The 12,598-nt window shown below is 45.1% G+C and overlaps 1 protein-coding gene across 1 annotated transcript in view; it reads right to left on the reverse strand.

Annotated features, from left to right (window-relative positions):
* Positions 1–12,598, reverse strand: part of KRIT1 (KRIT1 ankyrin repeat containing) — a 1,383,280-nt gene that overhangs the window by 1,291,412 nt on the left and 79,270 nt on the right. Inside the window, exon 4 of the mRNA XM_069648434.1 lies at positions 11,355–11,447. Coding sequence (XP_069504535.1) covers positions 11,355–11,447 — 93 coding nt within the window. The remainder of the gene's footprint in view (positions 1–11,354; positions 11,448–12,598) is intronic.

Here is a 12,598-nt window from a genome sequence, read left to right on the forward strand (position 1 = left end):
GACCTCTTTGCCTCTAAGCTTATCCCGGAATTGCGAAAGACAATGTTGGGCAATTTTCGAGTACAAAACTGTTTGGACACCTGGTTATACCACCAGAGTTACGTTGTGGGAGTGGGAAGGGGGTAGGGGAACGGGGGGGGGGGAGAAAATCTGTCCTCGAACAACCAGGGATTTATGTTGCGCAGTACATGTGTTTGTGTTTTGGTGACAGTTGAACATAATAAAATAAAGCTTGTTAAAAAAAAAAAAAGATTATTATTAGAATGGGCAAAATATGATATTTACAATGTACTGTAATTTTGATTATTACTGCTTAGTATGAGACGTTGTGTACTTTTTATGAAAATGTTGTTTATTGGAAACTTAATAAAATGTTTCTGAAAAAAAAAAAAAAAGAATGAACATTCCTCTTATGGAGGCCTGTGCTAAGGAGGAGGGAAAGGCTAGGGAATGCGAGTTAGAGAGTGACGGCCCTAGCGCCAAAATCCTAAAGAACCAGTACCCTTAAAGATCTTCCATTAGACCCAGAACCAAATCTGTCTGTATGTTGATAATAAACACCCCTTGGACTGACAGATCGCATCATAGTGGCTATTTGTGGCGGGGACCCCATCAGACACCTCTCTAGCACTCCCTACTCTCCCACTACTCTCCTCACATACACACCTTGTGCTCGCAAGCACAACACAGTACCACTTTCTCTCACTAATACCTCACCTTTTCTGCATATTGTTTCCACACTCCTTTCTACCATCATTCCTCCGTATGGTCTATTGGTCCGACACTGCAACCTCCTCTAACCTCATAGGAACAACCGAGTACTTGCCGTTTGTGTCCTGGCTTTATCCTCCCCTCTCCTTTTTTCATTGGCCCTAACCCACAGCCCCCACCCTTTCTGGCTCCCTTGGCCAATTCTTGCCCACTCTTCCCTGCCCAGGAGGTGTTACACACTGGTAAAAATATAAAAAAGGGGATAAACTCCGCCCCTTCTCCCCTCAAGAATCGCTGACTTTTGGTAATGAACTGCCATGCGGAATAGTGTTCATTTTCGTGTCATGGAGTTGTTCTTTAGCTTAATTACAGATACGCGGTTTCCTTTGCAAAATGTTCAATTTCATAACAGGGAGTTGATCTGCGGCCTATCTGCAAGTTTGCAGTCTATGTTGGCAGGCGGTGCGTAGCAATCCGAGGCTCAGTTCATTAGTGTTGCTGACCATTTGCACCGCGGTTCTCTCTCTCTTCTCTAGTGAAGAGGTGGATACGCTGACGGGAGAAATTATTCAGAAGGTTCTGGTAGGCTGCACACCAGGACGGCTGATGCAGTGGTACTGCCCAAACATATATAAGCACTTAAAGAGGGAGCAGGAACTGTGGCCATCCCAACTGCCATCTTCCCTCTCTGGGGTAGGGCTGGCTCTGGCTTCCACCCTGGCAGCCCTCCCACCCTGGCTGAGAGGGGTTCACATCCACTCTCGACAGTGTCAAACTACAGATCCTTCCACACAGGCTGCAGTGTAACAATAGAATACTAGGATCCCTGGAATGCTTTCTGGAAGGCCACAAAAAGGTTGATTTGCAGTTTAAACTGCTTTATAGGTAGCAATATACACAGGTGAAGCTAAAGCAATTTTACCAGGAGAGATTAGAGCAATGATGGATGGGCTGCAATATGTGCTGGAGATAACAAGAACATGTGACAGAGGCGCAAGTTTAAATAAGTTTGCTCTTGCCAGGTTGGGAATTGCTATACAATCCTATATGTCGGTTTATGGTAAATCCATCAATTTCAAATGCATCAAAATGCATTTCCATCGATGAAAAAGCATTTCCATCGAAAACAACCCACTAAATTTCTAAATGGACAAGTTTAGATGTATATGCACTTTTAAATGTAAAAAAACAGCATTTCAAGGCATTTTTTTGTAACGTTAAAACGTTACATGGAGCTGCCCAGTGCTGAAATCTTCAAAAGATTTTAGCACTGGCCAGCTTCATGTAACGTTGCATTTTGTGTGTGTGGGGGGGGGGGGGGGTTCCTTCCCCAATTCCCCCCACCCCTCAACTCCCAAAACACCCCCAACCCTAAACCTAATTCTAACCCTTGCCCTACACCTTAACCTCACCCTAATTCCAACCCTTGCCCTACCCCTTACCCTAAATCTAACTCTTGCCCAACCCCTTACACTAACCCTAAATCTAACCCTTACTCTACCCCATACCGTAACCCTAATTTTAAAATTAAAAAAAATCTGTTTAATTTCCATCAAATTATATTCAATGAAAAGGCATTTCGATGGAAATGCTTTTCGTTGGATATAATTCGATGGTAATGCATTAGATGAAACTGATTTCGATGGAATGACCAGTTAACCTATATGTCCCAGTGATTTAAAAATGTCCTCTCTGTAAACTATATAGGCAAAAGCTACAAAACTGTTAAAATAAAAACGCATCTGGGGTCTCATATCTAGCAGGAATAATGGTCATTCAGCATTTCCCCTCTAAATACAGCATCAGTGATAAAGCTCAAAGCACATTTCTTGCCACAGTGTCAGTGACAGTGCCCGGCAGACAACTTGTCATTCAAAGACAATTTCATCGATATAGTGTCTAGTGATTTAATGCTCACCTCACTTCCACTGATGTAGTGTCCAGCTCTAACATGCACCTAGGGATAAAGCATCCTGCCCTCTCAGCCATTCACGTTGATGTACTGCTCTGCTTGCAGGTTCACCTTGAGATAGTGCTCAGCCACAAGGATATAATACTGTGATCTCTATGCCCCAGGGATCTAGCATCCTGCTTCCTCTGCAACCACTCCTGATAGTCTCACCATCTGCCCAGGTCAATCTCTTCCGGAGGGTTCAAACCATAGGGGTTCTCGGGACTCTCCAGTCTTAAAGACCCCATTTTATCTCTATGGTTTTCGGGTCTTGCTGCCTTCTGCGCATTCACAGACCGGTCAGTTCTCTGTGATGGAGCTCTCTTAAGTGATGGACTCCGTACCTCTACTTCTCAAATTCACTCTGCCCCTTCTCCTCAAGACCCCTCCAACACCAATTTTAACTTCAGCTTACCTTCTCCCAGTGTGAGTGTATAGAGCCTTAAATAGTGGTAGGCTCCATAATTCGCTCTATGTGGTATTTCCGCATATTGAAGACCGAAGACAAAAAAGATTGTTTTTTTCCGGTCAATTGTGTGCAGCCCTCAATATGCAGAAATATGACATTGTATGACCTCAAACGCTACCCCCCTCCACCCCACCCCTACAAATCGGATGCCCCACTCACACCCAGCCCTTCCACACTGGTTAGATTTTTTTGGAAATCGGGGGTTTCACCCCAAGCTCCCCTTTCCTCCCACTCAGCCCCCCTTACTCGCCAAAAGCTTTTCTACCATCCCACCCCCACCACAGACACACTAACAGACAAACACGCACAAACTTCTATTAAACCCCCTGCCACTCACCTCAAACATTACCCACACAGGCGCACATACCACTCATAAAAACATTCATAAAACACTTACCTCGGGCACCTGCATTTCCCCTCTTCTGCCCCGGCTACGCCCGTCAGCCCCTGTACACATTAATGTGTGCGGCGCAGGGGGAGACAGTTTTGATTTAGAAAGACCGCTCCAAGCTAAAATCGGTCTTTAAAAGAAATCGATTTCTTCACTTAGCACCCCATAATTCTGGGTTCTCATTTGTTGGGAAGGTTAAGGGTTTAAGTGATATCAATCTCAATGGCCATGAGGCTTTGTAGTTTCTAACTGTGGGAGGAAGTCTTTAAAAAGCCTGGTGGCCATTTTGGATGTCCACTTTTTGCTCTGAGCATTTGTTGGGCTGGTAGCCTGCTTTTCCCCCTATACTTTATATGTTTGGTTGCGGTTTCTGGTTAAGTGAGGGTGCTGATGTAGGTGCTTGGATCTATTGTGCCACTTTTATCCTGAAATCTCCAACATTAAAAGGACATGGATTTCTTGTACAAGTGGAGGGGGAGTGTAGGGGGGGGGGTTCCAAAAGGGAAATCTGCCCATTACCTCAGGGGTCTTGGCTATTCTTGGTTTCATGGTCATCTGAGAAGGTTCAGTGAGCTTCGTTGCCCACCTCCTTTCTCAATACAGTCTAAAGTGTAGTAGCCCCAAGTTACTCTCTGCAATCTTGGCCTTGGATGCAAGGGCTGCTGACCAGCTTGTGACACCCACTTGTGCTCTATGTAGACTTCTTGTGCTTCGGAGCAGTCTAGGGCCACCCTCATTTCCACAATGGAATTATATGGTTAGGAACAACGAGGGAGACTGAGGATCTCATAAATAAATCGCCTCCTGGTAGCTCATTGGTATGCAGGCTCCCCTGGTCCCCAGAGTTCACTCCAACTCTTGGGAAGGCCTCAGGACAACAGCCTCATCACAGGTGAGAGGCACACTGATGCATCAAGGGTGGAATTGCTAATTTTGGGGATTTATGGTTGGAAGATAGGCAATCCATGGAGGGCACAGGTGGCTTCCTGGTGCAGTAATCACCCCCATGCGGCTTATTCGGGCTGGCATGAGACAATGATGTTAACCCATATGAATCTGAGAAAAGATGCGAGTCTACTGTAACGAAGGTATGGTATCAACAGTAAGACAGACACAAGTGACATACGTTCATGGGTGTTTAGTGAACTTAAAACGGGTTTGAAAAACGCCTATCTAATCCTAAAACTATAGATGGGAGCAAGCTACGGTCATCAAATAATAACACAGTCCTAGTGGGTTCTTGTCAAAACAAAAGGGCCTATACTAATAAACCTATTGCCAATCCTTACCCCTAAATACAAATATTGTGGGAAACAATGTTACGAAAAAGAAAGTAGTGTTCACAAAATGATAGGTTAGGATGTTCAGGCCGTTGGCATCCCCTTCCCCACGTTTTCAGCATTGGACAAGGCGGTGCACTCTAGCTTCTCTAGCACAAGGATACAGTTTAAACATTAGCATCAGGGTCTTCCGTGCCCAAGTCTCTTTGCCTTTCAATGTCTCTTGATTCAGAGGATCTGATGCAACAAATAAGTTCCTTTCTTCTTTCAGATTTTCACAAGTACTCAATTTCTCAGGCGATTCTGTCAGAATCCGAGTCCTCGGATTCGTGACTCACCGGTTTGCTTCTTGCGGTTTTCTTCTTTGAGTGCGCGGGTTTCTTTTTCCTGAATGAGCGTGCCTTGTAAAGGTAAGCTCTGGAGTCTTCTGAATCCAGTCTGCTGGACTTCGGAGAGGAGCGGAGGTTCGCGGCTCCTGGTCGCGGAGACGCCGAGGCTTGGGTACGTTCAGTTGCTGCAGGAAGAGTCCAGGAAGAGACCAGGAAGGAACCAGGATAAAAATATAGGGTAAAGGAGTTTCGAATGAGAAGTGGGAAGAAGGGGTAACCAGGAAGGAAAGAACCAGGTTTTACGAAGGGAAAAGGGCTAACACAAGAACACAACTTGCCGGCCAAAAGGCAGGCAAGCAGAGCGTTGAGACGCGCAGAAGCGCGGGGTGTGACTGTTTTCAAGGGAGCATGAGGTCCGCACGGACAACCAGAGCGCTCCAGGACATAACGTCGTCCATGCTGAAGGTGACAGAAGAGGTCTATAGTGACCATTATAGTGGTAAATCCTCTGGAGGGAGGAAGGTTCATGATAAAGTCAGGGGCAATGAATTGCCAGGGTCAAGATGGTAAGTCTGGTTGTTGAAGCAAACCTAGTGGTTTCCTATTGTCAATCTTATTCTGGTTGCAGACTGAACACGCTTGTATATAAGCGCGTACGTCAGAGCGCAACTGAGGCCACCAAAAGTTTCTTCTGATTGTCTGATAGGTGGCGGTTATACCCCGATGCCCGGAATGAAACGTGTCATGACAAAGACTCATGATCTTGGATTGAGTTTTCGGGGTAGGAACAACCAAACATTTGTCCTTAAAGAGGTATCCATCCGGGATTGAGAGAGCCCAAGGATTATCGGTATTGAACTCCTTCCAAATATCCGAAGTTGCAGTCTCTTCACGTATCGGTTCCAAGAGGGAGGTAGCCTGTGCTATGAACACCTTGTCAGGAAACATCTTGGGAAGGACTGGATCACCCTCTTTTATGTAATCCGGTTTTTGGGACAGAGCATCTGCTACTACATTGGATGGGTAGGATGCTGAATTGATATTGGGCAAAAACGTAGGCCCATCTTGCCTGGCGACTGTTTCGGCATTCCATGGCCTGTAGAACCTGGAGATTCCAATGGCCGGTCCTTACCACAACCGGATGCCTTGCGCCCAAAAGGAGGTGACGCCAATCTGTGAAGGCTTGTCTGAAGGCTAGTAGTTCTTTCTCCAGGACCGAGTAATGAGTTTCACTAGGTTGTAATGTGCGTGACAAATAAGCAATTGGGTGTTCCAATCCGTCTCTCGTAGCTTGCTTTAGAACGGCTCCACTAGCATGTTCGGAAGCATCAGTTTCTACCAGGAGGGGCTTGGTTGTGTCTGACTGAGCCAGGATGGGTTCACTAGTAAACAGATGTTTGAGTCTCTGAAAGGCTGCTTCTTGACTGGCAGTCCATTGAAAGGGGGTATCCTTCTTTAAAAGACAGACAATGGGTTGAACGATGGCTGAAAATGAAGGAATTAATTTCCGATAAAAATGTGCAAGTCCTAGGAATGACTGCACCTGTTTCACTGTGGTTGGGGCTGGCAAAGAAAGGATTGCTTCCACTTTAGACGGATCCATGGCTACTCCTAGGGGACTCAAAACAAATCCTAAGTACTTGACTGTGGACACGTGGAAAATATATTTCTCAGGTTTGGCCAATAGATGGTGTTGGCGTAACCTTTGTAAGACCAAGGAGACGTCTTTCTGATGTAAGGTCAAGTCCTGGGAATAGATCAAAATATCATCTAGGTAGACAATGACGAAAAGGAACAACATGTCAGAAAAGACCCCGTCCATGAAACGCTGGAACACGGCAGGAGCATTTGCTAAGCTGAATGGCATCACCAGATATTCGTAGTGACCAAAGGGGGTCCGAAAGGCAGTCTTCCATTCGTCGCCCTCCTTTATGCGAATCAGATGGTAAGCCCCTCTTAAATTCATCTTGGTGAAAATGACAGCTCCAAGTAGGGCCTCCAGGATGTCCGAGATAAGAGGTAAGGGGTACCTATCTTTCAGGGTACATTTATTCAAACCTCGGTAGTCCAAGCATGGATTGAGTTCTTTGGTATCCTTCTTGGGTACAAAAAAATAGAGATGCTCCGGCTGGGGACTTGGATGGACGAATTGTTCCATTGGAAGGATTGGTGTGTAGATACTCTCGCAAGGCAACTTTCTCGGGTTCTGATAGAATGAACATCCTTCCAAATGGGATAACTGCATTCTCTTCTGTGTCAATTGCACAATCTTCAGGACGATGAGGAGGGAGTGATTGAACAATGGCAGAAGAAAATACATCTGAAAATTTACGGTACTCCTCGGGTACCTGGGTAATGGCAGAGACCATGAGGTGTTGTGGTTTTGGGAGCTTGACTCCGGTAGACTGTTTGGATTTCCCAGATAGACAGTGAGGCAAAACTCGGAACCCATTAACAAGGATCCCGATGTCCAGTTGATATATGGATTGTGTTTCCTCAACCATGGCATGCCAAGCAATATGGGATAGTGACCTGCTCTGATAATGTCAAAACGCAACATTTCCTGGTGATTGTGAATAGACAGCACAAGCTCTGATGTTTGTTGAGTTATGGGACCGGAGGACAAGGGTTTTCCGTCGATTCCTTCCACTGCCTGGAAAACCTCCTTATTCTCTCGGGGAATGTGAGGACTCTGTGCCCACTCGTCATTCAAAAAAAGACCCATGGCACCGCAATCCACCAGGGCCAGTATTGAATGTATTTCTTGGTTGGGTGTTGAAAGATTTACCTGGAGTAGCACCAAGGTATTGGTCAAAGAACAGTCTTGTGAAGGTGAAATATCGGAGTAGGATTCCTTTTCCCAAAACTGGGCTCCGTTCAGGATCGGGAGCTGGCGTTTCCCGAGTGACGAGGAGGGGCAATCGGGCAATTACGCACTAAGTGTTTATCTGACGCGCAGTACATGCAGAGATCACTATTGATCCTTCTTGTTCTTTCCTGGTTAGATATGGGGCCTCTCAGGGATCCTAGTTGCATGGGTTCAGGTTTGGATTGAGCTTGGAGTGAGGATTCATGTTCTCCGGGACTATTGTATTCAGGTAGAGGGTTTGGTGGCAGGTTTCGGGTCTTCTTTTTCTCAGCCTTTCTCTCTTGTACCCGGAAATCTATCTGTAAGGATAGATCTAAGAGGGCCTGATAGGAGGCTGGGCGGGCTACTCTGGCTAGTTCATCCTTGACTTCCTCGCTTAACCCGCGCCTGAACAAGGTAAAACAGGCTTCTGAATTCCAGTTAGCATCCTTAGCCAATTGTTTGAAACGAGTAACATATGTCAACGTATCCTGATTTCCTTGCCGAAACTCTTACAATTTTTCCTGGGCGGCGTACACCTGATCTGGGCGGTCAAACATGGTCTTGAGGGCACAAACAAATCCATCGTAATTATCAAGTACCGAATCCCCAGCGGAGACCAAGGGAGTAGCCCAGGCCAGTGCGTTGCCAGACAGATGAGAGATCATGAACCCCACCTTAGCTCTGGGGGTAGAGAAGTAATATGGTTTAAAGGTAATATGAACCAAACAAGAGTCCAGGAAAGAGCGCAAGGTTTTTGGATTCCCATCATACTTGTCCACAATGCCCCCTACTGATGCACTTTCCTGACATGCTGAGTCTCTGGATAAAACAAGCTGTTTTAAGGCGGCATTTTCAGCCTTAAGATTCTGTACTTCAGTATGAGTTCCTGCATGCCTCTCATTAGGTCTTGAACGGCTGCCTCCATGACGGGTACGGTTGTAGTCACCTGGCGTCTCAAACTGTCAGAATCTGAGTGCTCGGATTCGTGAATCACCCGTTTGCTTCTTGCGGTTTTCTTCTTTGAGTGCGCGGGTTTCTTTTTCCTGGATGAGTGTGCCTTGTAAAAGGTAAGCTCTGGAGTCTTCTGAATCCAGTTTGCTGGACTTCGGAGAGGCGCAGAGGTTCGCGGCTCCCGGTCGCGGAGACGCCGAGGCTCGGGTATGTTCAGTTGTTCCATGAATACAGGGTAAAAGGGTTTCGAATGAGCACTGGGAAGATGGGGTAACCAGGAAGGAAAGAACCAGGGTTTACGAAGGGAAAAGGGCTAACACGAGAACACAACTTGCCGGATGAAAGACAGGCAAGCAGAGCGTTGAGACGCGTGGAAGCGCGGGGCGGGGCTGTTTTCAAGGGAGCATGAGGTCCGCACGGACAACTAGACCGCTCCAGGACATAATGTTGGCCATGTTGAAGGTGACTGCATAAAGTCTATTGACTGAAGGACCAGGCAGACCAGAAGGGTCGATATCGTCGATACAGGACAGATTCACTATTCACCTCAGATCCCCCTCAGCCGGGCTCAGATCCTCTCAACACAATGTTTTAAAATTATTTATGGATCCAATTTCTCATAGGATATTCTTTTTTGGGTGAATCACGGTTCAGCCCTGATCGGCCTCAGCCAGTCTCACATCCCTTTTAACACAATTAGTCTCCCTCCGCCAGGCTCGTACCATTTTCAATTTCAAATGTAACTCTTACCACAAACTTAACTTAACCAAAGGTTTTTAGCTGATCGCCCTCTGCTGGGTTCGGATCAGCTCCATATACTTTTCCCATCAATTATCGAAGACTAACAAATGTGCACAGGGTTTTGCTTGACCTGTTGAAGGACCACTTCGATTTCACAATTCTTTATCACTTTTACAATTTCCACCTTTCAGCTGGATACCCAACAGAGACTTTCGAATGAACACCCACATGGTATCAGACCACTATCAACGGTATCATATCTTGGCTTTAAAGTTAAATCACTCCTCTGCTTTTTAATTTGCGTTGCTTGCCACATATGCTTCATACACTGTCTCTTCAGTTTTCAATGTACAATGTTGCTGCTTGCAACCTTGGCTCCAATACAGACCATTCTGGTAGGAGTCTCCCCAACTCACCGGCTGTGCTGACTTCACTGGCGCTGCTTCGTTGAAGGAGCCAAGGACAGTACCATGGCAGCAAACTATTCTCCCCGTCTTGGCTATCGACACGGGAGAGCCCTGGGTTCCTCTGACACACAATGCAGGATACTTCAGCCTTGATTCCTGGTCTTACATTTCCTATTCTCCAAGGTTCATGAAAGTAACAGTCTTTTGTTGAAAAGGTCATGGGTACTTCCCTCCTTGCAATCCTTTTCAGACTTGCTGTCTTTCGTCTTGTATTAAACTGCCATCTTGGAACTACTGCTTCCTTGTGTGCTTTGCCTCGCTTAGAGTGTGCTTTCGTACTCGCCTTTTATCTGTGGGGGTGGAGGGAGTGTGATGGAAGTCAGATGTGTGTGTAATGATCAGTAATTGCCTGGCCATTGTATTGGGACATGTCAGGTATACAGGTCGGGTGTGAGTTTTTTCTCACAGTGAGCATGTCCGTGAGAAAGTGTTTGTGTTGGAAAAGGGGGGGTTGAGTTCCTATGTATCCTACCTGGTATGATGGGGAAAAGGTGTTATAGGGAAGGGGATACAGCATCTCACCATCTGGTGCCCCACTTCCACTCCCCGAGGACCCCTCACCCAGGTGATCCTCCCCCACTGGTCCACCCCCAGGAACTGGATCGAAAATTGATGCGTGTCCTGGCCACCAGGATGACAGATCCCTGGGTTTCAACGGGTGAGACACCTTCAGGTTGCTCACATTACCAGTTTCTAGCTGTGCAGTTAATGACTGCTACAAGAGAAACGGGTACCACCATCCAACAATATGTGGTTGCTCATAACTAGAAAAGGACATTTGCAAAAATGTGACACTTTCTGGCATATGCATTCAAGGGCAAGAATATCTTCTCATGCCATTGAGACAGGGCATTGATCTCATTTAAGAGGGCTTGCTGGTTTTGAAACTCCAAACTGTGCATGTCTGTAATGTTTCCACTGACTGGTAAGGGAAGTAGAGAAGGTGGACGGGGGTATGGAGGGTTAAACAAAGTTTCCATTTCAAATATCAGTTTTCCAATACTACAGCCTGTGAGACAAAAACAAAACAAATATTTGTAGATGGAAAAAAAATCACTTTGGTGACTCTTAATATACATTGTAATACCAAAAGGCACTTCTCCTATATCGTAATGCAAACAGTAAAAGGCCAAGAAATGTAAGCTGCCCAGGAGTAAAACACATGTTCAATTTTATCTTTAACATACATGCAAACACAGTTATTTAATTTTACCTTTGACTGCGATTGGAACAAGGAAAAAGGATGCCTCTTTGCCAATTTTCTCTCCATCTAGAGGAAATTTCTTCAAGAACACCACTCGCTTTCCTATTTGTATGCAAAATAATAGTGGTTTCAATATTCTGGGACTAAGCAGCAACCTTGACACCTTGAAATTGCCAAATAAACATTTGTTTCTGTAAATAATGTAAGTTCAAGTAAGTAAAGAAGGAAGTTGTATACCTTTAACATAGGTTTTGCAAGTTGAGAGATGTATATATATATATATTTCAGTTTGCTTGTACTATATTAGCCAAGGGTTGAATAGAATGTTGATCCAGAAGAAAACAACAGTCTAACAAAGTCATTTATTTAGCATATTTGCAAGCTTTCGTGGAGTGTCTCCACTTCCTCAAGCATAGATGAAATGAAGCATTTGAAAAGCATCACAGCATTACAACTTACATAGCCCCTCCTGCAGATACCCAATTATCTGTGCCTGTCTGTCCCCAATTTGTAGTTTTGCTTAGAAAGGTATGTGAATGTTCAACTCCCCCACCCATTGCAATCTAATCTTCCCTGCTCTCCACTTCACTGACCCATGCCCTACTTAACAGTGTACCATTTAGGCTTTAACGATTGCAATGTGTGGGGGACTTGAACATCCTCATGCCTGTCTGAGCAAAACTACAAATTCATTTAATCCCTGCCTAAGTCGAGACACTGCACGAAAACCTGCAAATATGCAAAAATAAATGCTTGTTAGCCTAATCAAGGTATCGATTTGTTTTCTTCTGGATCAAATATATATACTTATTTTGTGAGGGGTCACAAATGTGAGGCGGACAACTTTGCGAAGGGTTTTATTAACACAAAAGGTTGGGTAAACACCTCACATTCGCTACCCTCATGAGGATTTTCCTGCCTATCAAAATGAAACAAAGGAAACATTCGAAAAAAAGGTTTCTGTCACTCACACTTCTACATATTACAAACTTAACAAGGCAACATATGGCAGTTCCATTATAACAAAACAACAGTTATGTTCACAACCTGGTAACTGTTTCTCCATCTAACCTGGGGAAGTTCCCCTTCCCCAGATTCAAACAGGATCTTTTTCAGCAGTTCTAAAAGGATAAGGAAATGTTCTTTCGTCTTTCCACTTGTGATAAAGAGTTAAATAAAACTTCTCATAAAACGAGAATATTTCCACAGTTCTTTAGGATCAACAACAAAAATGTCTGTCAGGATGATTCTGC

The sequence above is a fragment of the Ambystoma mexicanum genome, chromosome 2q (assembly GCF_040938575.1).
Source record: "Ambystoma mexicanum isolate Mex_15411 chromosome 2q, UKY_AmexF1_1, whole genome shotgun sequence".
NCBI lineage: Eukaryota > Metazoa > Chordata > Amphibia > Caudata > Ambystomatidae > Ambystoma > Ambystoma mexicanum.